Below are 27541 nucleotides of genomic sequence, written 5' to 3' on the forward strand. Positions count from 1 at the left end.
TGAATGAATGATTATAGTTTCTAGACCCACAACAAACTCCCACTAGCACTGATTTCCTTGTAAACAATCTCAAATGAAATAAAAATCCACATCTCATCTGTGAGGCTAATAAAACATTTATGGTTACGAACTTGATTTTCAAACAGAGGTAGATTTGGGGGAATTCACTCAGAAGACTGTCCTCCCTAACCATAGGATGGGTAAGGTTACAAAAGCCAAAGTTATTTATGACTCGTTCACACACACACATTTCCTAGGGTGGTAGAGTAAGTATCGTGAGTTAGGAGGGAAAGGGGTCATGCACTGCTAGAGCACAGTGTGATTGACAGCCACGTTTCAGTTCTTCAGTGTTGGCTTTTTCTAAACCTTGTGTGCGGTAAAATATATGTAACAGAATTTACCATTTAACCATTCTAAGTGTACAGTTAAGGGACATTAGGTATATCTGCAGTGTTGGGTAACCATCACCACCATCTATTTACAGAGTTTTTCATTATCCCAAATAGAAACTCTGTATCCATTAAACAATTTTCCTGGCCTCTGGTAATTTTTATCCTACTTTCTGTCTCTATAAATTTGCCTATTTTCAGGTACCTCACATAAATGGAATCATACAATAGTTGTCCTTTTGTGCCTGGCTTCTTTCACTTAGCATCATGTTTTCAAGGTTCATCCATGTTGTAGCATGTGTCAGAATTTAATTGCTTTTAGGGCTGAATAATATTCTACTGTATTTACATTCCACATTCTGTTTATCCATTTCTCTGCTGATGAACATTTGGGGTGCTTCCACCCTTCAGCTGTTTTAAATAATTCTGAAACTGACTGACACAAAAAAAAGGTCAGATAAATATCAGCGATGTTTCACCCTCCCCCAACCAAACCCCCTTCATCCAAGTTTAGGAGAGCTATATAAAACAGTAACATTTTCAATACTCTTAAATGTCAAGGCAACTGGATCCCTAAACACAATAGGTAGAATTGATCTGAAAATTACTTTTTAAAAGATAAATTTGGGTCACAGGTATAATTTTGGTATTCAAGTATTGCACAGTCTGGGAAAATAGGCCTAATAATTCATAGTGTGTCCTAGAGATGTGAAATGCTAGTGTGGAATAGGGGGGACAGAGCAGGAAAGTTGACAGGGGAAAAATATTCTTAGAATCACTCCCATTCTTTCAGATGGGCAAAACATAATCCTTTATGAGTAAACAGTTTTATCTAATTTTGATATTCATAAATCATCATAGTTACTTTGGATTTGTAATAATAAAATCAGTATTTTATTCTTTCTAAACTTCCACACTCCTAACTACTTAATCCCTAAAAACATTTTTGATTCAATATTTTACTTTTTTTTTTTAAGATTTTATTTATCTGAGAGAGGAGAGAGAGAGAGCGAGAAGCATGAGATGGGGAGGGTCAGAGGGAGAAGCGGACTTTCTGCTGAGCGAGGATCTGGATGTAGGACTCTGATCCTGGGACTCCATGATCTTGACCTGGAGACACTTAATGAAGACAGGCACTTTAACCAACAGAGCCACCCCAGGCATCCTTAATATTTTAAAATAAAATTTAAAATTCAAATATAATATTGAAAAGCACACAAATTATAAGGTAATTATAAATTATCTCTTAAAAAATTTCCTCACAGTGAATATACTCATGTAACACCCCTCCACCCTGGATTAGGGAATAGATCATTATAACACACCTCAGAAGCCTCCCTCACGCCCCCTTTCCTGTCTCTGCTATCCCTCAAAGGGGATTGTGGTCACAATCCTGACTTCTCTTACCATCAATTAGCTTTCATGTTTTGAACTTTATTTAAATGGAATCATGTAGTATGTCTGGCTTCTATTTCTCAAAATTGTATTTGTGAGATTCATCCACGTTATTTGGTGTAGCAGTTACATTTTCATTGAACATGAAATGGAATGTAAGCTACTGCACAATCTGCAGGACGTATTAATCTCTTGTTTCTTTCTTTCAAACAGTGAGCTGATCTAGTTCAATTGGGAGTTATTTGCAGTCAGCACACAGGCTTGAACTACAAAAACTTAAAATGACAGAGACAGCTCCTGCTCCTATCCAAATTTGATATAATCACTCCTAAACATCATTCTGGTCAGATCACTTCCCATTCACTGTTGGAAGGCATCCAGTCCTTACTCATCCCAGTTTCTGGTCTCCCACAATTTTGGCCCACTCTACCTCTCCAAACAGCAAGAGCTCCTCCCATCTTTGGCAGCCTCCCAGGCAGGCCCTTCTTTGAGGGACTCTGGGCTGCGTCTGCCATCTAGTGGCAGCTCCCGAGATTGGACACTTTTCACTCTGTCATCGGAAGGCCTGTACTATGAGCTCCCTTTTTCCTTTGCCCTTTTGCTGTTGGGCCAGGCCCTCAATCTTTCTCATACGAGTATTTATTCCTTAACCTCATTCCCTAATCCTATTTCTTCTGCTGTTCTTACCTTGTTATCTTAAGAAAACATCTCTCTTTGTCTTTTCCTTTCCTTTTCACAAGGAGAACTTAAAAAAAAAAAAAAAAAAAAAGGCATTCTGGAAAAAAGACATCCTGAAAGGCTACTGCCCATCTACTCCTAAAACTCTAAAGTGTTCAAGAGCTCTCCTTCAGAAATTTTCATTAACTACTAACCGTTCTTATTAAAGTTGCTCTTTTCTCAGAACCAGGGTTCAAAATATTTTTAAAAATAGGACTCCCACTGCAGCAAAATTGTTTTTACATAACCAATACATACTTCTCCTTGATGGGTGGGTTGCTTTTATTTTCCCTTTTATAGTTTTCTGTATTTCTGAAGTTTTCTAAAAGGAATACACTGATATAAATAGGAAATATAATAAATGTTATGTAGAAAGGGAGAGCAAAAAAGAGCTTTATGGCAAACAGGCCTTTTGCTTTTTTCTTTTAATAATATTACTTTGTGGTTCTCCAAGTTTTCTAAAAGGACCATTTTTTAAAGTTTTGAATTTTAATTCCAATAAACAAAGTTTTACCAGTTTCAGGTATAAAAAGGAGCATGTTTTAAATATAAACAGGAAACACATAAGTGTCAGAGAAGAAAAGGGGTGCTTAGTGGTAAACAGTACCATCAGAAAGGTGGTTAAACCAGGAGGTGGGAAAGACAAGCTGTTGGAAGTAAACTATTAGTAACAGGTCTTGACTTGTAATTAAGTGTTGGTGGCTCTGTAAGGAGACTGTGATTCCAGGAGGGGTTTCCCATGGCTCCTGGAGCCACATCTGTCTTGAGTGTTATTTATCGTTGGCTTCATGATGATTCTCATCTTCTTGAGCAGAATCAGGAATTGGGGCAGGATGCTACCTGGAGAACGATTTACTTTGCCCAGCAGTTTATTGAGATCCTCTTAACTGCGAATGCCAAATTCACGGTGGAGAAAGAGGCTGAAAGTTTTTTGGTCCCGAAACACGTTACCTACCAGCTCGAGCGTATCTACCAACAGTTAAGACGGCGCAGTGGCCAGGTACAGGGATCAGCAAGGTTTGGCCTAAGCGTATGCTTAGACCAGAATACTGCAACGGCTTTCCAATGGCAAGAGAGAAAATTAAACTCCTTGAAAGACTTTGTAGGTCAGCCTGGCAATCTGTTTGCTTGTAACTTTTTTTTCCCTCTGAGTATGCATTCAGTCATTTATTCAGCAAACATTTATTAAGTGCATAGTTATGAGCAAGGTGCTGCTTTAGGTATAAATGTCAACATAAGAAATAACTCCTACCCTCCAGTTGCTTACAGTCTAGAAGGGGAAATAAGGCAAGTATGCAAATAGCTTTCACATAGGATGACTGTAGTTTCAGCAATGAATAGTAAGTGCAAAAGAAAACAAAACAAACCACCACCAAAGCTCCCACCCTGTGTTGCAAGGAAGTGCACTAGCTTGGCAAAAAACAAAAAGGATTTAAAATGTATATATCCGTTGGCTCTACCTGAATGCTCATGGAATCAGATACACAAAAACACTCAAGCAAAAAGATACGGTCATACTAAAATTGCTTTTTATACCTAGACTGCAATATCTTTAACAGAAAATAGTCCAAGATGTTACTACACTATAATTCTGACTATAAATTATATTGCTGCTGCATTTTCTCACTGTTCTATGTTATACTGAAGTTTTTCTTTTATTTTAAAGATGATTTATTTGAGAGAGAGAGAGAGAGAGCATGAGTGGGGGAAGGGGCAGAGGGAGGAGAGAGACAAGCAGACTCCCTGTTGAGCAGGGAGCCTGCCCTGCAGCACGTGGGCTCAATCTCAGGACTCTGAGATCATGACCTGAGCCGAAGTCAGGCCCTTAACTGACTGAGCCACCCAGGCAACCCCATTAAAGTTTTTCTTTTAAAAAGGAAGTATGTAGTAGCATATAAGAGCCTTTTCATTTTAAGATAGTAAAATGGAATTTTACATTTATTGAATGAATAAGAAAATGGTGATGAGATGTTATGTTTTCTGTTCCCTTTTTCTTTTCAATCTCAGGAAAAACTGATAGACTCTCTTAGTAAAAAAATTAATCAAGTATACAGAGTCTGCATTGGAGATGCTGATGTTGGCAGCCTCAACCCGGTTCAAAAGCTGGTAAAAGTAGAGTCTCGCCTGGTAGAACTGAGTGATCTCATTGAATCCATACCCAAAGAAAATGTGGAGGCAATTGAGAGGATAAAACAGAAAGAACGGCGGCAAAAGTACAGTCAATGTCTTATGATAGAAGTGTAGTGAGCGACTTAATGAGATGAGAAACGATCTTTGCTGGGATTCCACAACACTGAGCAAGCCCCTATTACATGGCAAGGATCATGATAAAGATGCAGTAGACCCAAACCCAGACGTGCCCTTCTCAGAGTGATTACTTAATGCGGAAGACACACTCATCAAATATTCTTAAGAAATAATGTGTCATTACCAATAATGAGCATTGTGAATAAGAGTTCACTGGGGCAACTGATCTAGTTTGAGATGGATAAAGGGTCATTTTAGCTGGAAAAAGATGGATTTTCAGAATGAGTATTCACTACTTACTATTTTTTGAAGAGGTATCTCTTGCAATTGTAGTGGAGGGCCCAAAGCGTGGAATTAAGAGCCCTTCACTGCAAGACTTTATATAAAAGAATTGTTTGAAAGTCAAGAGCCATGCAATGAGGGTTTTTCTCAGTGCATAACTAGCAACGCTTACACACAGCATCTCCACATTTACTGATTCATTCCTCGAGACAACTTCATGAGAATTATCAACCCTGGAACAGCACCCTCTCCTCACCCCGACATACCCACATCCTTGCCTACCTGCCTTTCCAGGAGACTGTACTGATTTACAAACTTCTATATCAAGTTAAATAAGGATAACTACCTTTGAGGCAATGATTATGATTATAATGATGATCCCTATATATATGATCCCTAGTATAATGTAGCAGGTAAAGAATGCTTATAGGTGGACTATTGTTCCTGTCATAACAACAATAACAAAGTTAAGAGGCAGACTAGCACTATGGCTGACCTGCTTGGCTTCAATGCAGGTTCCGCCATTTACAACTTCTGTGATCTTAGGCAGGGTAAATAACCTTTCATAAGTCTCAGTTTATCTGTAAAATGGCAGTAATAATGGCACTTATCTCAAAGGGTTTGTGCTTGGCACATAGTAAGTATTCAAATATTAAGCATTAATGTTAGATATTTTGTTATTGCTTACTGGTTGGTATATGGGGGGGATATTGTTTTCCCCATATCAGAACAAAGTCCAGAATATATTAAGGTGATCCTGATGGGATTTTATTAAATATAAAGCAAAATTTTTTTAAATTACAAAAAATTCCTCCCGTAAGATGACCTATGACCAATTACATTAACAGCACTTGCATCTTTTCTGCAGTCAGAAATATATTCTCACTGAATCGTAATTACAACTTATTTTCAGTTGTGATGTATGAACCTAGTTCCAATTGTTTATGCTTCTTATCAAAAAGAGAATTTTGTTTTTCCCAGGTACATAACACCTAATTTTGCATAAAAAATGTTCAGTAAATGTCATGCTTGTAACTGTGTAAATCCATAAAATAGTTATCACTTATTGAGGGTCTATTCTGTACCAGGCATTCGCCTGGACAGTTAACATGGGTCATTTCATTTAATTTTATCCTAACAACCCTGAAGAGAACAAGAAAAAAAGCATTTCTTGGTCTTAATTTCAGGATACCATTGAGAAAGATTAACTGGAAAAGTACACTTTTGTGGTAACTCATTGAACTGTATACACTGTGGTTTGTGCACTTTTCTGTACACTATACTTTAGTAAAAAGGCTAATGGGGGGGGTCTGGGTGTTAATTCAAGAGGCCTTGTATACATTAACTGTAAAGTGCTAAAATGTAAGTGGGGTGACAAAAAGGCTTTGCTGAGGTGCTTGTTCTAGACCAAGATCTAGGTAGATTTTGATTCTTCAAAATGGTGACAAGCAGTTTTCTCCCATTTTAACACAAATGGGATCTGTTGCTGAGATTTCACCGGAATATTCAAATGTCATAGTATGGGTGAAGGTGAATTATTATGTGAGCTTTTAGGGAGATTTTATAATATTTAGGAAGTCTATTACCCAAAAATAATACAGGTCTTCTTTTACTTTCTGTGATTTATAGTTACAAGAATGTTTTCCTTTTTTGACAGGTTACGTGAAGAGAAAATGAAAGAAAAACAAAAACACCAGGAGGAAAGGCTAAGAGCTGCTCTGGAAAGAGCAGTAGCACAACCGAAGAAAAAGGTTTGTGTTTTATTACCAATAGGTCCAGCTACATCAATATGTGAGTGCTCCTGTGGTGTAAAAACAAAATACCTAATTCATGTAATTTATCCAGCTTTGATTGGTCTCTCCCTGATTCCTTGTTACTCTGAGGATAATTCAAATTTCTGGGTCTACGGTTCTCCATTAGACCCACTCTTTTTAGTAAAAGAAACCTTTCTTCCCCTCTCCTCTTGTTCTTTAGCTCCTGGTTCATGAAGCCAGATAATTTTTTCTTTAATTATTTGAATAGGTAATAACAAGCATACGGCTCAAAGTTCAAAAGATACAATAATATTTAGTGGAAGTAAATCATCCTTAGTTCCCCTCCCTGGATGCAAGATCTTAAAGTTTCATCTGCATCCTTCTGGAAATATTCTATTTATTTATGTATATCTTCTCCTTCTTACATATAATAGCCATGAGCCCTGCTACTTTCTTTTTTTTTTTTTTTTTAAAGATTTTATTTATCTATTTGACAGAGATCACAAGTAGGCAGAGAGGCAGGCAGAGAGAGGAGGAAGTAGGCTTCCCACTGAACAGACAGCCCAATGCGGGGCTCGATCCCAGGACCCTGGGATCATGACCTGAGCCGAAGGCAGAGGCTTTAACCCACTGAGCCACCCAGGCGCCCCGAGCCCTGCTACTTTCAATCAACAATGGAGATAGCAAATCCAGAGAAGTGCATATAATTGGGAGGGTCTTCTAATCCTCACTTTGTGAAAAATAATGAGATTAATAGTTGATGTTAAAATGATTTACCCAGAGTCGCTTTAGATTTAGCAGCAGGTTCAGCATCAGAAGTCAAAGTTCTTCATATTGCAAGATTACCTAACCAATAAGAAGCATGGGATTAGGCAGTCACTGAGTACATGGGGTCCATGACTTCCCACTGGGTATGGAGGGCCTTGTGTTTCTGTATGCCACTGTCCTCTGGGTTAGGGTCTGAAATATATGTGGGGAAGCTAATTTTATGGTTATCTACAAAGCTACTATGGACATTGATTCTTACCACAGTAATAGCTAAACTATGGTGAATGCTTATTGTGTGCCTCATAACCAACTTTTGAGGTAAGTACTTGAAGAAGTTTCTGAAATACAGTAACTGTTAATATACATGTCAAAAGGTGTTGATTATCTTAATTTCATTTAAATAAGCATGTCAACTTAAAAAGGGTCTGGCTTCTCTAGTTCAGCTTTTCCTATGAAGACCTGACTTGTCCTCTTTCTCCCAAAGGCAAATTAACCATTCATCACCCTTCCATGTAAACATACTACTATTCACTACGTTCACCAAATTGAAATGTATTTTTAATACAACCAGCTTTCCTTCTAGACCATGAGTGAGTTCTTATGACCTTTGTGTCCCCAGCGCCTGCTACACAGAGGAGATTCAATAAATGCTTATTGAATTAGCAGACTAAAAATGAGAGTGAAAACTAAAATGGGAAGAAAAATGAAAAAAAATGATACCCATTTGATCAGCTGACAATGTACAAAGACTTCTAACAAAAGTTCTTATCAGTGAGGGCACTTTATCATTGGCAACTCTCTCAGACAGTATTAATAACAAAGACTACCAAAAGATCATTGAGACAAAAAAACAAAATCTGACATCTGACAAGAAAGGAATTCGGGGATTCCAGTCCCAAAGAACATTTCTGTTAATAAAATGATGGGGAGGACTGCCACTGTTAGTTCTCAAAGGCCAGGAATGTCAAATTCTGCAATGCACGGGACAGTCTCACATAGTGATAGTGCCCCTTTTGAGACACAGTGGAGATATTCCATCAAATCTGATTTTCAGGGACGCCTGGGTGGCTCAGTCATTAAGCGTCTGCCTTCAGCTCTGGTCATGATCTGAGGGTCCCGGGACGGAGTCCCGCACTGGGCTCCCTGCTCAGTAGGGAGCCTGCCTCTCCCTCTGCCCTCCCCGCTGTTTGTGTGCATTCTCTCTGTCTCTCAAATAAATAAAATCTTTAAAAAAAAAAAAAAAATCTCATTTTCAACAGAGTAACTTTCTCATCCATTTCTTTTACACAAATTCAGATATAGAAGCAAAACCAAATAAATACTTAAAGGAGGGGGGGGGGAGACTAAAAAAGAAAAATAATTAGTATAATAAACTTGAGCATATACCCCAGAGAATGAATAGGTACAAATCAAGGGCTTTCCCTAAGCCTCTCCTGGTGAGAACACATCTAAGGGCCAACAGGATTACTAGTGTTGAAGATATACATGGTTTTCTCAAATTTTTGTCTAACAGAATTTTTAAATGCCAGTCAACTGGTGTTCAGCAGAGGAAAATGATCTATCCTAACCAATGGAGGAGAAATTTTGCTATGGCACTGAGAAATGAAATGTTGGCCTCAAAGGTGGTGCTTTTCTAGGCCGACCACATCTGAAACATAGGCTTTTTGATACTAACTAAATCTCCTGACTTTCCCATATAACCTAACTGCTCTGTCTCCTGCATGCTGTGGTGCTTTATTTGTTACTTAACCCTACCTAGCATGCTGGACACCCATTAGGTCATCAATCCCTATGTAACTGTGATTATTTACTATTTTGAGTCATGTTATTCCTTGGAAAAATCATGTTAATGTTATTATTTTACTGATGGTTCAACAGAAAATAGTTATGCTAAAAAATATTAAGTATTTTTCTTTTGTTTCAGCTGGGAAGACGACTTGTCTATCGCTCAAAACCTCCATCTGCTAACAAACATGAACTACTTTTAGTCAAGGATACAAGAACAAAATCACTAGAGGATGAATATTTTTTCACTTGAATAGAAGCAGTAAGACATTTATTACCAGAATATTTTAGGCATATTTTGTAGATTCTGGTTTCCATTAATGGCAATATTCTGCCCCATATGCTGGCCTAACCAATTTGAGGACCACACTTATTCTAGTGGTTATAGGATTGGGAATGGGAGTTATTTTCCTTTGTTGAAGGCTTTTATTATCATATACTAAGTAAAATTCCATACAGCTGAACATTTTTATCCTTGAGTTGTCCCGGTTGGATACACATCCAAAGTTTACCTTACAGGTGTAACTATGTGGTGAATGACTCGCTAAAGTGCAACAATGGCATTCTCGGACAACTGGGGACTTTAAATGGTCTAAATTGTTTTTAACCAGTCCACAGTTCATAGTATACATTTTATCACTGTGGAGAATACATTTTAACAATGTATAATTCTAAATGGTTTTGAGGAGTCTAAAACATAAATGAAAACCACTAGTATATTCTCAGAATTTAACTGTGAGACTGGTTTTTAATTCACATTAAGGAGTTCTGTTGAGAACACTTAATTCTTGCAAGTGAACAAACCATATGCTTTTAGCCTAAATTATCAATTCACAGTTTCTACTGTGCGCTATATCCACAATCATTTTAATTTTCAGATGATGTTTCAATTTTAGCTATAACATGTACATTACTTAGATTATACTGACAGAATTAACATGTAATTTGTTGACTATGTAAAATAAAACAGTATATATTAATTCTAAGAAAATATTTAACTTTATACATGTCAAAAGTTGTTCAAAAATAACTTTAAAAGAGTTGTTTTTAAAAGGTCTCGGTTAATATATAATTACAAGAAAAGGACTGAAATTCACCTTCATAAATGTTTATGAAGCAAAAAAATTTTCCCTGTAGAAAAAAAGAGAGAGTACTGAGCTTACAAAAGAAAACCAATTTGAATGAAGCTGAGTGGCTCTTAAAGTATTAATTCTGAATAATCTTTCAATTGTTTCAACATTTGAGCTCTACATTTAAATATCTGAATATGAATAGTTCATGAGTCAAGTTGAAAAAAAAAAGTTTATTGTCTAGAAATATATATAAAAAAAGTTCCCCACAAAAGATGCTATTCTCTCATTTCCCCATCTTCTTCTTCTTCTTCAACACCCCTGATATAAAGGACATTATTACACCTGTAAACAGAAAAACAATCCATTTTGTTCTTCCAACTGGAAACCACATTAAGATCTGAATTACTATTGCTAGATATTTTTGGTTACAAAAATACTGAATGCTAAATTTACAGTGTATCATTTCTTTCTTTTTTAAAAATGTTTTTACCATTGATTTGTTAAAAAGCACTTGGCACTTATTCACCCAGTGGATGTTACAAAATAGCATCTTTATGATCTTCCAAAAGGAATGACTCAAATTTGAAAATGTGACTCTAGTTCAAGAAAATGAATAAAATAAAAATCTCTAACTCCAGGCAGATCCAAGTAAAATTCAAAACCAAGCTCTTGCAACTAAAACCACTAAAAAAGGTTACAGCTAAGAGCTAGAAAGTTTAATCACTAGAAAAACCTTACAGATGAGTAACTCCAAAAAATTTCCATTTTCTTGGACAAATTTAAGGATTTCAAAATTAAGTCTTAATTGTAGAATATGTTAAATTAATAGTGATTTAAACAAAGTAATTCTGAAATTGAGGCACTAGTCTATTTAAACAGGTATTTCTAATGTTCTCTAGTCACTCATATATACTACTGCTGTTTTGTTACCTTATTAAAACTTCACCCAAATGTCCAGACAATGCTCCATCTATGTATTCTTCTGTGTTTGCAAGCTTTAAATCAAAAGAAAATATATTAGCATAACACAGGAGGAAAATAGTATAGCACTACCTAAAAAATTATTAGGTAATACTGGTGAAATAACTTATTAACTGAGACCTTGCTATACCAATAATTATCTATAATTGATAGATTAGCTTTTACTACTGCAATACCTTTGGGTTTTATATAAACATTCTGTAAAGTTAACACTGATGGATGTAAAATATATAATAAAGCTTGTTTCAACATAATTTTTAAAATCTGTTATGTAACATTTCTATTAGACATTAAAACAGTATATTAAAGAAGACAGTCTCCAATTTATGAATAAGTTATGATTTTAAAGCTTTCCAAAAATTCAGTTGCAAAACGTTACAAAATTCAGAGCACAAAATCTAGAGCTAAAATATCAAATACTCTTATATAGTCAAGACCCAAACCAAAGAACTGAACAGTAATTTTTTTTAAATTACGTGCTAATAGAACAAAATAAGTTAAGAGAAAGTTAAACAATTCAGAGTTACCTTTATAGTTATTTCAGGAAACTAATTTTACAACAAAATGTTTAGGTTTCCTTCCATATATAAGTAATAAACTTTGTTACTTTTAAAAACCACAATCACTCAAAAGGCTCTCTATGTCTACCTTTCCAAACTTTTTATCATTTTTCCCCTACGTCATTTTGCTTCAGCCTCTTTTTTTTTTTTTAATTTTATTTATTTATTTAAGAGAGAGAAAGCGACAGACAGCACAAGTGGGGAGGAGAGGGAGAAGCAGACTCCCTGCTCTGGCGCAGGGCTCAATCCCAGGGCCCTGGGATCACTGCCTTAACCTGAGCCGAAGGCAGACACTTAACCAACTGAGCCACCCAGGCACCTGTGCTTTGGCCTTCTTGCCATGCCTTGAATACACCAAGCAAGTTCCTGCCCCAAGGCCTATGTACTTACAGCTCCCTTAAACTGAGAGGCTCTTCCTTTGATACTCTCTTCAGTTGCACACTCAATCCTTTCTCTGCTTAAATTCATTCCCTCAGAGAACCTTTCCCTGGCTATCCTATCTAACACTGCACACTCTTGTCACTACCCGTTTTTGCTTTCTTTTTCTCAGTAGTGTCTATCATTACCTGATATTGCATTACATTGCCATCTGCCACTATTACAACACAAACTCCTCCAAAGTAGTGACTTAGTTTTGTTCATTGCTATATACACAGAGCCAAGCACATGAGCTCTTAATGTTTGCTGAATAAACAAATTAAAATCATTAATGTGGCTACTCAGATACATTTCATAACTCTAGCAGCTCAACAGAACTACATTACTTCTAAAATCAAATATTCAGTGGGTATTCTTTTATTGAGATATAATTCCCATAGCATAAAATTCATTTTTACAGTGTACAAGTCAGTGGTTTTTAATATATTCATAAAGTTGTATAATCACCACCACTAAGTCTGGAACTGAGCAGAATAGTACACTCTTCAGATCTTTCTATGGCCTTTGTATATGATTCCTGCTTGAGGAATCTTCCAGGCCAAAACCATGCTCTGTAAGAACTTTGGGTACCTAAGCATCATCTGTTCAAGTAGTAACCTCTTAAATTAAGGAAAATCTCAGCTTTCTGCCTACAAGTGCCTCTATTAGTACTTTTCCTACAAGTACTCCACTATGAAATACCTGGGAGTCATGCTGGGACTGACTACCCACTTAAGTAACCTTTAAAATCCACCTGCCATCAATCAGTCACATAAATACTATGCTTCAGGAAAATAAAACTTCAAATTCCTTCATTGAAAACCTGGCTGGAAACTACTACAATTAAGCAACAAAGAAATAAAACACCCCAGCTTTGTTTTTTTTTTTAAGATTTTATTTATTTATTTGACAGAGATCACAAGTAGGCAGAGAGGCAGGCAGAGAGAGAAGGGGGGAAGCAGGCTCCCTGCTGACCAGAGAGCCCAATGCAGGGCTCAATCCCAGGACCCTGAGATCATGACCTGAGCCGAAGGCAGAGGCTTAACCACCCAGGCACCCCAAAACACCCCAGTTTTTAAATGAGCAAAGGACATGAACAGGCATTTCTCAAAAAAAAAAAAAAAATATATATATATATATATATATATATATATATATAAATAAATGGCCAATAAGCACATAAAAATCACAGTATCACTAATCATTGAATTAATGCAAATAAAAACCACGAGATATTTTATACTCATGAGGATGCCTATTATCAAAGAAACTGAAAAAAACAGGCATTGGTGAGGATGTGAAGAAACTGGAACCTGTATGCTTTGCTGGTTCAATGTAAAATGATACAGCTGCTAGAGAAAACAGTCTGGCAGGGCGCCTGGGTGGCTCAGTTGGTTGAGCTACTGCCTTAGGCTCAAGTCGTGATCCTGGAGTCGTGGGACTGGACTCAATCCTACCCGATTGGGCTCCCTGCTCAGCAGGGAGCCAGCTTCTCCCGCTAACCCTTCCCCTTCTCATGCGCTCTCTCTCATTCTCTCTCTCAAATAAAAAAAAACAAAGAAAGACAGAAAACAGTATGGCAGTCCCTCAAAAATTTAATTAATGTATAATCTAGCAATTCCACTTCTGGATATACATCCAAAAGAAGTGAAAGCAGAACCTCTAATAGGTATTTGTACACCCATGTTCATTGCATTATTCACAACAGCCAGAAGGTGGAAAACAATTCAAATGTCTATCAACAGATGAATGGATTAAAATGTGATATATACATAAATGGAATTATTATTTCAGTCATTAAAAGGAATGAAATTCTGATACATGCTACAACATGGATGAACCTTAAAAATATTATGCTAAATGAAATAAGTCAGACACAAAAGGACAAATACTGTAAGATTCCACTTATATGAGCTGGAACAGAAATAGAAAGAATAACATTTACCAGGGAACAGGCGAAAGAGGAGTTACTTTTTAATGGGTATAGTTTCAGTTAGGGACAATATAAGAGTTTCAGAAATTGGTAATGGCGATAGATGCACAATAATGTGAATGAACTTAATGCCACTGAGTTCTACACTTGAAAATGGTCAAAGTGGTAAATTTTATGTTAGATATATTTTACCACAATTACAAAAACAAAACAAGGGGTGCCTGGGTGGCTCAGTCAGTTAAGCATCTGACTCTTGATTTCAGCTCAGGTCACAATCTCAGCATCATGAGATGGAGCTGCATGTTGGGCTCAAAGCTCAGCAGGGAGTCTGCTTGAGATTCTCTCTTCCTTCTACCTGGTCCCCACTGCCCCCCCCCCAAATAAATAAATCTTTAAAAACAAAAACAACAACACCCATCCTAAACATTTATAGAAGCTTGCTTAACAGACATTCAGTCAGTTCCTTTGGTTCCTGTCCACTTCTTCGAGAAATCCTTTTACTGAATTACTTTGATATTATGTCTTTAGCATTCATTAAAAGACTTAAGAAATTCACTTGAAAAATTTCTTTCATTAAAAAAATAAAAAAGAAAAATTTCAGAGCTAAATGTTGGGAGTGTTTTGCCTTTTCTGCAAAAAAAAACCCCAAAAACCTCATTTGTGTTTCCCTTATGCCACCGTGACTCCCAATATTTGAGTTCTTTTTATTTTAACCACTAGAAGTCAATTCTGTGGCTGAATTTTGGTTTTACAGGTTTCATACACAGTTTATCATAGATATAACATCCTCCCTGAACTTGACTTTATTTCTGAATTTTGTTTTATGTCTGTCGGTTTGGTTGATTGCATTCTTATAAATCACAGTAAACCTTTGAGGAGTTAAGGCAAAGCAAAATAAATACAATTTAATGATTCTTATAGCTTTAGCTTACCTGCATGTTCATATAGCCATCTACAGATACCAGGTAGCCTTTGTACTCCATTCCCCACTTAAGTTTCACCATTACTGGCTTTCCTGTTAATCCATTCAGGAAAGGTTTGGGATTGAGAGGCAAACTCTGCACAAAAAACAATAACAAGACTCAATCAATTACTTTTCCTTAGCTCAGTTTCCGTTACCTAATCCCCTCTACCAAATCACCAATATTTTATGGTATCCAAATAAAGCAAGCTCTGGACTCACTCGCACTTTACTACATAATTTTCACTTCTATTTGTTGAAAAGCCTAAGAGAAATTTAAATACCCAGTTAGGGAATTTCATTCTGCATTCACTTAAACAATGAACACCTACTATACATTACTCATTGTTTCAGGCTATAAAGAAACAAAAGTAAAAGCAGTGGGGAAAAAAATGCAGATTATACTCCTTGTCCTCGAGCATACAGGAGGAAGAGAGGCAAAACACATACAGACAGACATTACATTGCAATGCAGTAAGAGGAGATATGCTATGTACAAAGGTACCAAATCAATCCAGAGTCAAAAGGAGAGGTTGCCCAAAATAAGGAATGCCTCCAGTTTAAAGGATGAGAGGTATTTCCAGAGGGGAAAGGGGCTGTTCTAGAGAAGAGGCTACCTATGTAAAAGGATGGAAGGGTAAAGCAACAAGGTGCTCTCACAGACAAACAGAACAATTCAGAGATGTCATAGTCCAAATATGAGGCTACAGAGGGAAGGAGGGGGCAGATGGCATTTGACAGCTTTCACTTGAATTTCAGGAGCTTGGTCTGGTGGGTCTTATTTGACTTAGCAAAGCTGCCTATACATATGGGCAATCATTTAATGTTTGTTTATTCAGCAAACCAGTAGTAGTATCCCCTAGTGAATTCAGACTTTTCCTTCCCTCATCTGCTCACCCATCAGCCCAAAGAAAGAAAAAGAACCAAGAAACTTGACTACTGAAGTTCTTTAGATAAGCATATTCAGAGTGATGTCAAAGAACATAGGAGCTACTGCAATGACTTCCTAATAGGTTTTACTTGTCTTTCTCCAACTTATGCACACGGCAAGTATTTTTACCATGGGCTATCTCTGCTTAAAATGCCTCGATAGCTTTCAACTGCCCTTTTAAGTAAAATCCAGACCTCCTGACATGACCTAAAAGATCTGCCCGACCCTATCTCATAACCACTGTTCTTGCAAGCTTAATGGCTTTCTCTCAATTCCTCCAACTGGTCAAGCTTTCTTTCCGGCCTTGGGGTCTATGCTCCTGTTCCCCGTCCTTTGTACACTCTTCCTCTTGCTCTTTAAGGGGCTGGCTTTCGTATTTCCTATCACGTAGGTTTCTGGATCCCATCCCTGAGCACTCTTCCAGTGTACCATCGCGCATCTTCATAGCATCCCGTTTGCTCTCTTCTTAGCACTTCACATTATTTGCAATTACACGTTGATACTATTTAGATAGATAGAACCTGTCTTTCATACCCGACTGAGTAAATCTCAAGCGGGGTCCGCGTCAGTACTTTTCACCGTATATTCTGACGCCTACAACAGCATCTGGTAGGTAGCAGGAAATATTTGGTCAACGAACAAATAAATGCTCCAGTGCTTGCCCTCTGTATTCCAAAGGGCTGCGGGGCTAAGAATCCCAACATGATGAAATGAAAGACAGCCGATTCTGGGCGTGAGAAGTGAAACCTGAAAACCGCTTCATCTTTAAACCGACCCTGCGGTTTCAGGATGCAAGGATACCTCAGGCTCACATTCAAACGAAGAGGGGAAGGGGCCGGGCACTTAGGGGAAGGGCATCAGAAAGAGAGCGCGCGCCTCAAATCCCCAGAGCAGGGAGAACGGGGCTGGGGACCGGGTGCGCGGCTCCTCACGCGGATGAATGGGAAACGCGCGAGTCAACCACCAGGCCCGGCAAGCTGGTCACCGTTCTCTCTTGCTCTCTCTTTTTCCTCCTTACCATCGCGACTACAAGCAAATGTTGCAGGTAACTCGCCGCCGACCCAGGTGTAGTCCGTCCCTCGTGACTGGAGTAACTCCCGCTGGGCGCGAATCGCGGAGCTTCCAGAGAAATGGCCGCCAAACAGCAGCGTAACCTTTCACCTCCGACTACAGATCTCTCAGCTTCTGTGATTGGGTACAGAGAGACGCGTCCTGATTGGAGGAAATGGCTGAGCAGTGTCTCCTGGCAACCAGCGGTAGCACTGTTGTTCGAGCCTTCTGCGCGGCGCACAGCCCTGTGGGAAACTTCAGTAGCACGGCTTGCGGTAAGGGGTCCTGGATAGGCTGCAAATGCAGGGAGCTGGTCCGGGTTTCTTGTCCTTGTCTGCTCAGCTGCCTGGAGGGTTCGGCCGTGTACCCTGTACAGAGCAGATGTGATTTCTTGCCTGCCTAGCTAATAGGGGTTTCTTCTCATTTTACACCAATGAGGACGGATTCTTGGCTCTTGCTCACTTTCCCACAGATTCTGTGATTTGGGGACTCCTATTCCACAGTCTCCTTCTCTATTTTGTAACGCTTATTTCAGCCCACTTTAAAGGAAGGGGGAGAAGCAGGACTAAACTAAGGTGAAACTCACCAGAGAAAGTCAAGTACAGAATGTGGTTCAGATGAGATCAAATTGATTCTAGAATATAGTGTGGTGGTCTCCCTGCAGATCTGTTTCTTTTACGTTGCCACCAGGGACCCGGCGATGTCTTTAATCCTTCGGGTTTGAAGGATTTAATCAACGGTATTAATCAGAATCTCATTTCAGCTCTGATCTGAAATGCTAAAGGCAGGTCTTGGAGAATAAGCACTTTGAGAAGTGCTGGGTTTTATTTTTGTTTCCGTTTTGTTTTTGCGGCCCTAAGAAAATGGATTTGGAATTGAGGTTTGAATGTTGCATATGGAGGCATTACGGAGTCATGGGTAAGACTTTGGAGGCAGCTTGAGTTCAGAACCTCTGTCCATCACTTAGGGATTGTGCTGGGTAGTTTCTTAACTAAGGCCTTTGTCTCCTCCTTAAGACCTTTGTTTACTTAGCTACAAATGGCCTCAAAACCGGTACTCTCCTACGGTTTGTGAGAAATAATGTGAAAGAGGTTGGGACTTAAGAGCTAGTGAATGTTTACTGTTATTTTTAATGTCCTTGAAGATGGTGGAGAATACTGACAAAATACAGTAGTTTTTAGTGTAATTTATGCCGAACAGTTGGAATTATTTACCCCAGAGTTCAATGGGTTTTACCCTTAGTTTGACCATCCCTTAATGAACATTTAGCCTTTGTACAGACTTTGCGTTCCTATTATTTGCCGGCCTCCTTCAGTTGCTATAATGGAAGTCTTACTATACAGCCTGTGATTTGGGTGTTATGCTCCCATTTTAGAGATGAGGAAAATGGCTCAGCAGGTAACTTGACAAGGGCTACGTAGCTGGCTTTTACTCTGAAAACTCTGCTTTTTCTACTTCATAAAATTACCTTTCAAAAGCTCAACATGCGCTTTAAAAGTGTGATTTTAAAAAAAAAATGTTTTCTCAGTGAAGTGAAACAAAGTATTACCATAACCTTTGTAAACATAGCTGTATTTAAAGTTGTTGTTGTTTGTTTGTGTTTTTTAAGTAGGCTCCACACCCAATTCAGGCCTTGAACTCACAACCCTGAGATCATGACCTGAGCCAAGATCAAGTCAGATGCAAAACTGCCTGAGCCACCCAAGTGACCCTAAAGTTGGTTTTTATCCTCATGTTAAATATTAATCTTACCTTTTTCAAAATAAGTGGGCATAAGGCCATTAGTACTTTTTGAATTTTAAAAACCATATGTACATTTTTGTGAGAATTTGGAAATACAGGAAGTTCTAAAACAAACAAATAACTAATATCACCAAAGAAAACAACTTCACTTTTTGGTGCACTATTTATTGTAACATATGCACTTTAAAAAGAAAAAAAAGATAATCCACATAGAGTTTTTAGCTTGTTTTCTTCACTTTATATTAAGCAAATGCTCAGGTAATTAAATATTCTTCTAAGGGCGCCTGGGTGGCTCAGTGGATTAAGCCTCTGCCTTGGGCTCAGGTCATGATCCCAGGGTCCTGGGATCGAGTCCTGCATGGGGCTCTCTGTTCAGCGGGGAGCCTGCTTCCCTCTCTGTCTCTCTGCCTGCCTCTCTGCCTACTTGTGATCTGTCTCTTTATTTATAAATAAATAAAATCTTTAAAAAAAACCCACAAAAACCAAAAATATTCTAAAAAGTAGTGTAACATCTATTACGCATAATAGCTATTATATATATATGTGCTAGTGTATTAATCACTCTGTTGTTCCCATTTACCCCATTATAAACAATGTATTTTGTTTTGTTTTAAGATTTTATTTATTTGACAGAGATACAACGAGAGAGGGAACATAAGCAGGGGGAGCGGGAGAGGGAGACAGCAGGCTTCCCGCTGAGCAGGGAGCCCAATTCGGGGGCTTGATCCCAGGACCCTGGGATCATGGCCTGAGCCGAAGGCAGACACTTAATAACTGAGCCACCCAGGTGCCCCTAAACAAATGTGTTTTGAACATACTTTTGAACATGAGTCTTTGAGTATATCTCTGATTCTTTACAATAAATCCAAGGAAGTAAAATTTCTAGGCTAAAAGGCATAATTATTTTAAAAGTATATATTGCCAGGTTAGCATACAGCTCAACAGAATAGCCATCAGAATAATTGGCTCTAATATGGTGGAATCATGGGTCTATATTTTTTGAAGATGAGATAGAATACATTTTGAGCACATTTTGAGCATTCTGAGAAAACAGTCCCTAATTACTAATTAGGGTGAACAGTTTGGTAAGGCCTGGGTTCTACTGCTCAGCATACAACCCAGAAATTCTGGTGGTAAGTAAACATTTAAAAAATAATTTGTTTAGTGACCAAGAAATATTTATTAAGATGAATAAAATGAACATGTGATCTCTGCCTCATGGAACTTGAAACCTCTTTGAGAAGAAGGGAACCAATACATATTGAGTGCCTGCTGTGTTATGCTAGGATATAATATAATTTATTTAATACAACACTTCCAGGTAGGTATAATTAGCCACAATTTAGAGATGAGGAGACAGATTCAGGAATGTTATGTATTTTGCTAAGGGCCACGTAGATGGTGAAATGTCTACAAAACCTAAGATTTTTCCTTGACACAATGCCGCCTGTCCCTAAAATGTGTTTGAGTACAAATAAATACATAGATATATACAATTTATATCAAATCCATAGAAATATATATCAAATATGTAGAAAACATAGAAATATAAACATAAGTGCAAGACGAAGTGGGATCGTTTAGAAAGTTACTTACAAAATTGACGAGCTCTTCCTTTTATTTTCTTTATTCCCATAATCTTAACATTTTGTTTTCCTATGATTATAGTCATAATCAGTTAAGGCTTCAAAGTAGATGTAAAGGGGTGAGGCGGAAAAGGATAGGAGTGTGGGGAGGGAGGCAAGATCTGAGGGCCTTGGTCTGGTGGAAGCTTTACACATACTATGTCAAACTTGAAAGGTGTGTTTTGTTTAGAGAAGAAATTAATGCTCAAAATATATTCACTTCCTCGATCATATAGCCACTAAACCTAGATTAGAATCCAGGCCTTTTTGGTGGTGCAAGGCCCATATTCTTTCTACCATCATAAGAGAGAGAATCATATTTTAAGGGAAACCTGGTATGTGATTAGGAGTCAAGTGTGCTCCAATTCTTAAGTTGGCATTGATGAATCATTGAATTTTAAGGTTTTTTTTTAATTAAAGATTTTACTTATTTGAGGAAGAGAGAGAGAGCACAGCAGGGAAAGGAGCAGAGGCAGAGGCAGAAGCAGGTTCCCTGCTGAGCAGGGAGCCCAATGTGGGAATCTATCCCCAGACCCTGGGATCATGACCTGAGCCAGAGGCAGACACTTTTTTTCCCCCAAGCCAAATTGTATCCAACTTTATTAAAGATACTTTTCATAAACAATCATGGTATTTCAGGCAGGGCATGGGTAGATGATCAACAGTATACAATAACTTTCAAACTCCCTTCTCCAATGGGTTACCAAAATCAGAAAGCCACTATAAAACCCAATGAAGTCTTCATGTGATGCTCTGAAGAGGGAAAGTTTAGAGTGAGAACTGACAGTTCATATTTAGCATGTCATTTAACAACTTTTCACAAGCTGACCCTTTCTGGAAATGAAATGAAAATGGCAGAATTATCCATCTGAAGATCCAAGAGGTGAAAAAGGAACTCTTTTTTTTTCCCGTTTTATTTTATTTCTTTTTGGTGTCCCAGCATTCATTGTTTATGCACCACACCAGTGCTCCATGCAATACATGCCTTCCTGAATACCCATCACCAGGCTCACACAACCTCCACCCCTTCACCCCTCCAAAACCCTCAGTTTGTTTCTCAGAGTACACCATGAGAGACTTCTCATGGTTTGTCTCCCCCTCCAGTTTCCCCCAACTCACTTCTCCTCTCCATCTCCCAATGTCCTCCAAAAGGGAACTCTTTTGAGGGATACCATCTCAGTGGTGACACTGTAAAGTCCAGATTGCCTGACATACTGGGAACCATGTCTTAGGGGACAGGTTCCCACAGGTCTCTAGATTTAAGGGAGTCAAGTCTATGTTGAAGGCGGAGAGGAGGAAAAGGACATAAAAAATGAGTTTTAGTTTTCCCACACCACCCAGGGGTTTGTGCCAAGATGGCTCATGTGTGTCAATGTCAAGAAATCCCTTGGGAGCCAAGAGGAAGTTTCTCAAAACTAGAAGGGAAAGGTGTTTTTCCCCTGTGTCATTCTAGCTTCGGAGATATTCTATTTGTGACATATGCCCTTCCCCCAAAACAACAATATAAAGCCTAAAAAAAAAAGTAAAACAAAATTCTGCATTTTTATAAAATTTGATAAAAAATAGTATTTCCAACTGTATAGTCACCAGATGTGCACAGTCATCAAAAATGTGCACACTTCGTTTGGCCTCTCCAGCACCTTCAGTTTTCTGTGCCTGGTCTGTTTTGGCGACTCCATTTTCTGCAGGGTTTTTCCCATCCTTGCCAGCATCAACTTTCCCCTTTTTCCTTTTGGGTACCTTCTTTCCCTTCTTTGCAGGAGCCTGTTTAGGCTTGGGCTCTGGCTGTGGAGGGGCAGATTTAGCAAATAACCCTGCAGATCTTCTCGGTGGCTCATCGTTCACCTTGGCTTTATCTCCTTTAGCATCCCCTTCAGCCCTTCTCTTGGGCATGGTGGCAACTGTGGTGGGACATAAGCGCTGGTCGCAGGGATGCAGCGGTGCGTGGACTTTGCCCCGTCAGTTGGGGGGGAGGGGTTGTTCTTTCCTCTTCTTCACACTGCTCCCAGAGGCAGACACTTAACTGACTAAGCCACCCAGCTGTCCCACATCATTGAGTTTTGAACTTAGGACAGAACCTAGAGATACCTAGTCTAAACCTAAAATTTTGTAGATGATGAAAACATGGTCATACCATGATTTAGAGAGAGCCCCAGAATAGCCTCTGTCTCTCATTTTGTGCCTTTGTTATTATTCTTAGCTACATTCTTTATCTTCTGGATATTCTACAAATGATTTTAAGTTTCTTATAAAAAAACACACACAAAAAGAAATAATGGAGTAAGGAAGGATGAAGAAAATATACAACCAGATATAAGATTAGAATGCAGACACCTACACCATATTGCCTTATGCACTGGGTAGAGATGGGCTGCACATTTCTCTCTAAACTTTTGGAGTCCTAGGAAAGAGAAATATGATTGGTTACATGATCCAATTTCCATAATATTTTTTAAAAAGTTATTCAGGGAAAACACAGTTGTTTCTATTTAGTCTGATAGAAGAGAAATTTCTCCCATAGTATCAAGTCCGTGATCCCTGTAAATGGACCCCAAGGCAAAATTTAAGTGTGAATGTTTTATTGGCAGGCACAATCCCAGGGCAGTACGCATGAAACCAAAAGGTAAGACAGGGAAGAATGAGAAGCAAATACTGGGTTTCACATTATTGAGCTGCTCACAGCTCCTTCACAGAAATAGTCAGTTGGTCAGCCATGCAGGATGTCTCCGGACAGGTTTATTAAAATATTATGCATTGGAACAGTCCCGAAAAGGGTTCCTAGGTATGGAGAGGGAATTTCCCTACTGGTTCTGTCCTATCTCCTGGCTGAGCATAGCTGAGGAAATCAGCTCCCAGGCTTTACAGCTTAGTGTGGTGGGAGGAGCCTAGACAGTCAGCCTCAGGTGGAGGAACCTAGGACCTCAGGAAGTAGTCCTTGCAGAGGCAGGACCCCCGAGACAGATGAGACTGAGGAAATCTGAGTTGACACACAAAATTTATTCATATGAAAAAATTTACTCATATACATGTTATATTAAAAAGGGTAATATAATTTATAATGATGTGGATGGAACTAGAGGCTGTTTTGATAAGTGAAATAAGTCAATCAGAGAAAGAATTATCATATGATCTCTCTGATGTGAGGAATTTGAGAAACAAGACAGAGAATCATTGGGGAAGGGAGGGAGAAAATGAAACAGGATGAAACCAGAGAGGGAGACAAATTATAAGAGACTCAATCTCAAGAAACAAACTGAGGGTTCTTGGGCGGGGAGGGGGTGAGAGGGGTGGAGTGGCTGGGGGATGGACACTGGGGAGGGTATGTGCTATAGTGAGTGCTGTGAATTGTATAAGACCGATGATTCACAGACCTGTACCCCTGAAACAAATGATACATATGTTAATAAAAAAGTAATTTAGAAAAGGGCAATATATAAGATAGAAGTTGTCATCGAATACATTGTTGTAGTAGATTTAATAGTGCATGTTACGTAATTGATGGCTAACTGATTACACAGTGGGGGAAAAATAGCTTTATAGTGAAAAAGCCTGGCAGGTACCACCTTAATCCAATGATTAAGTGACCACAATGGAACAAATCAAAATAGTGTGCCACTTGCAGCTGAAAAGACACACTTCTGTGGTATTCTTACCAAAAACACATAATCCGAATCTAATAATCAGGAAATATCAGATGAACCAGATTGATGAACATTTCACTAATTAACTGGCCTGTGATGTTCAAGAGTGTCCGTGTCTCAGATGATCGCTGAAGTAAATTACTGAGAAAAGCCTGGCACAGAATAATTTATATAACGTGCTACCCGTGTGTGAAAAAAAGAGAGGAGATAACAATCTACCCATTTGTTTCTTTATGCATCAGTCTACTGGAGGATTCCTCAGATACTAAGAGCACTGGTTACCTGTGGGTGGGTGTGGTAGGAACTGGGCCGAAAGTGGACCAAAGATAAGCTTTTCACGATATACCTTTTTTAAACTTCCTTTTATTATGAAACTCACATAATATGAAATTATTAAAGTATACGGTTCAATGGAATTTAGTATATTCATAATGTAGTTGCAACCACATATCTCAAAAGAAAATCCTGTACCTTTTAAGAAGTCACCTCCTCTTTCCCCCTCCCCTGCAACTGCTGGCAACCACCAATCTGCTTTCTGTCTCTATGCATTTACCTAGTTTGGATGTTTCATATAAATGGAAAAACTTGTGACCTTTTGTCTCTGGCTTCTTTCACTTCATATAATATTTTCAAAGTTCATGCACATTGTAGCGTGTAGCAGCAGTTGATTCCTTTTAATGGCTGAGTAACGTGTGTGTGTGTGTGTGTGTGTGTGTGTGTGTGTACATATCTCATCTTATTTATCCATGCATCTGCTGATGAATATTTGAGTTTTTTCCACTTTTTGGCTACCGTGGGTAATGCTGCTATGAACATCCATGTACATGTATTTATTTGAGTACCTATTTTCAAGTTCTTTTAGATATATGCATACAAGTAGAATTGTTGGGTCATATAATAATTCTATGCTTAACTTTTTGGAGTACTACTCAACTGTTATCCAATGCCTGCACATTTTACATTCCCACTAGCAATGTACAAGTGTCCAAATTTCTCCACATTCTCACAAACATTTGTTATCTTCCATTTAAAAAATTATTGATAGCCTAATAATAATTTTTAAAAACCTTCTCATTGTAGTTTTTGATATACATTTCCCTAATGACTAATGATGTTGAGCATCTTTTTTTTTTTTTTTTAAAGATTTTATTTATTTATTTGACAGAGAGAAATCACAAGTAGGCAGAGAGGCAGGCAGAGAGAGAGGAGGAAGCAGGCTCCCTGCTGAGCAGAAAGCCCGACATGGGGCTTGAACCCAGGACCTGGGATCATGACCCGAGCCCAAGGCAGCAGCTTAACCCACTCAGCCACCCAGGCGCCCCAGATGTTGAGCATCTTTTCATGTCATTACTGGCCACTTGTATATCTTTGGAGAAATGTCTGTTTGAGTCCTGGATACATTTACGTACATTCTATTTTTGGAATCCTTGAATGTATTGCCTAATTAAAAATTAAACTAAATTTTTTGAAATAAAAGGAAGAGTCATTTAACAATCCTGGGTCTCATTTTCTTCATTTGTACAATGAAGGGGTTAGACTAGACCAGGGTTTTCAACCTTTGGTACTACTGACATTTTGGGCCAGACTATTCTTGTTGTGAGGCCTCTCCCTGTATTGTAGTGGCATCCCTGGCCTCTACCAGCTAGATGCCAGTTGCTACCCCACTCCCCCTTTTCCCCAAGTTGTGACAACCAAAAATGTCTCCAGACATTGCCCAATGTCCTCCAGGGGGCATAATTGCCCCCTGTTGAAAATCAGTGGATTAGATCAACTGTGGTTTATAAAAACATGCTCCCCAGACTTGGATCACTTTGTAGATAGTATTGGAACTTGGCAAACTATTTTTATTATTAAAAAACAAAACAACTAACAAATCAAATATAGTTGAACAATTGTACATTTATCTAATGTAGACTGCATAAAACAAATCTTGTGTTTTTTTGCTTTTATTAGAATGAAATCAACTCAAAATATAAATACTGGTTGATTATCACGGATCAGGAGCTCTGATTGGCATTTATATATGTATCTGATTTATAAAAATAGGAAAAATGATATTTTTTAGTTTTATAAATCATTGATTCAACTTGGGGTGGAGGGTAGATCATAAAAAAAACCTTTGGAGATAAAAAAAGCTGGGAATCCCTCAAATGGAGGACCAACATTAAATATTGACTTTAAACATACTGCAGTTCCTTGCCGTCCTTCCATGGGGTGGCATTGGTAAGTTTTGAATAAAATCTGTAATTGACACACAGGCATTTGCAAGTTAATCTGTACAAATGGGGACTTCACTGTTTGCACAACACAGATGAAACGAAACAAAAGCTCATGGAATTTCTCCCACAGTCCCCTGTTTCGTATCTCCTCCTCCCCACCCCACCCCTGCCACTTTCCTCATCTGTCAAATATTTACATTGAATCAAAGTTTTAAAAAATAAACCTTGGTATCCTACCTCATCAGCTGTTACCCACCTTTTACCAGAGGTGACTCTGAACTCCCCTCCTCCAAAACAAAATGAAAATCTGGACATACAATTCTGTTGCTTGCCAGCCTTGGATGGTTCCCAGTTACTAACAGCCTGAAACAAACCCTTTGCCCAAGTTTCTCTCCAACTTCATCTCTCTCCATTCTGTCCCACAAATCACAATGCCTGCCTTTGAATCACGAACCGGACTTCTTTCCAACACATGATATTCTCTCCGTCTAGAAATCCCTTCCCCTATTTGCTCTCAGCCTCAGGACTACTGATTTTTTTTTTTTTTAAACTGTGGTAAAGTGTACATAACATAAAATTTACCATGTTAACTATTTTGAAGTATACAGTTAATCGGCATTAAGTACATGCGCATTGTTGTACAACCATCACCATCATCCATCCCCAGAACTTTTAAACTATTGATATTTTGGATCAGATAATTCTTCACTGGGGTGGTTTTGGGGGGTGGGGGGCTGTCCTGACCTGTACGTTGTAGCATGTTTAGCAGCAGCCCTGGCCTCTACCCATTAGATTCCTCTTCTCCCGGCTACGACAATCAAAAATGTCTTTCGACGTTTCCAAATGTCCTCTGGGAGGCAAAGTTGCCCCTAGTTGAGAATCCCTGTGTCATTTTAACTGTAAAGAAATAACTTCGGAAAAATGCATTATGGGCATTCATTAATATCAGACACAGAACTATTTGTAACTTGACTGCGTGTCAGATCAGTTGTGCTTTCAGTAGTAAACAAATAGAGCATTTAATTGCCACAATGGTGATAACATAATCACTGTGATTGGCATTGCTTCAG

At 38.4% G+C, this 27541-nt stretch overlaps 2 protein-coding genes and 1 pseudogene across 2 annotated transcripts in view; 1 reads left to right on the forward strand and 2 right to left on the reverse strand.

Moving 5' to 3' along the window:
• Nucleotides 1–9590, forward strand: part of LOC111142105 (coiled-coil domain containing 38) — a 41442-nt gene extending 31852 nt beyond the window's left edge. Inside the window, exons 13-16 of the mRNA XM_022495061.1 lie at nucleotides 3316–3501; nucleotides 4509–4714; nucleotides 6688–6781; nucleotides 9477–9590. Of these exons, the coding sequence (XP_022350769.1) occupies nucleotides 3316–3501; nucleotides 4509–4714; nucleotides 6688–6781; nucleotides 9477–9590 (600 nt within the window). The remainder of the gene's footprint in view (nucleotides 1–3315; nucleotides 3502–4508; nucleotides 4715–6687; nucleotides 6782–9476) is intronic.
• Nucleotides 9591–10621: 1031 nt separating this feature from the next.
• Nucleotides 10622–17356, reverse strand: LOC111142193 (small nuclear ribonucleoprotein polypeptide F). Its single transcript, XM_022495206.1, has 4 exons — nucleotides 17212–17356; nucleotides 15234–15359; nucleotides 11341–11405; nucleotides 10622–10752 (listed from the first exon to the last, which is right to left on the reverse strand). Exons 1-4 carry the CDS (start codon nucleotides 17212–17214, stop codon nucleotides 10686–10688), a joined length of 261 nt encoding a protein of 86 aa, XP_022350914.1. The 5' UTR covers nucleotides 17215–17356; the 3' UTR covers nucleotides 10622–10685.
• A 3996-nt stretch (nucleotides 17357–21352) lies between these two features.
• LOC111142323 lies at nucleotides 21353–22504 on the reverse strand (annotated as a pseudogene).
• Nucleotides 22505–27541: the final 5037 nt, after the last annotated feature.

This window comes from Enhydra lutris, unplaced genomic scaffold, assembly GCF_002288905.1.
Source record: "Enhydra lutris kenyoni isolate GAN:26980312 unplaced genomic scaffold, ASM228890v2 scaffoldscaffold7, whole genome shotgun sequence".
NCBI classification, from domain to species: domain Eukaryota; kingdom Metazoa; phylum Chordata; class Mammalia; order Carnivora; family Mustelidae; genus Enhydra; species Enhydra lutris.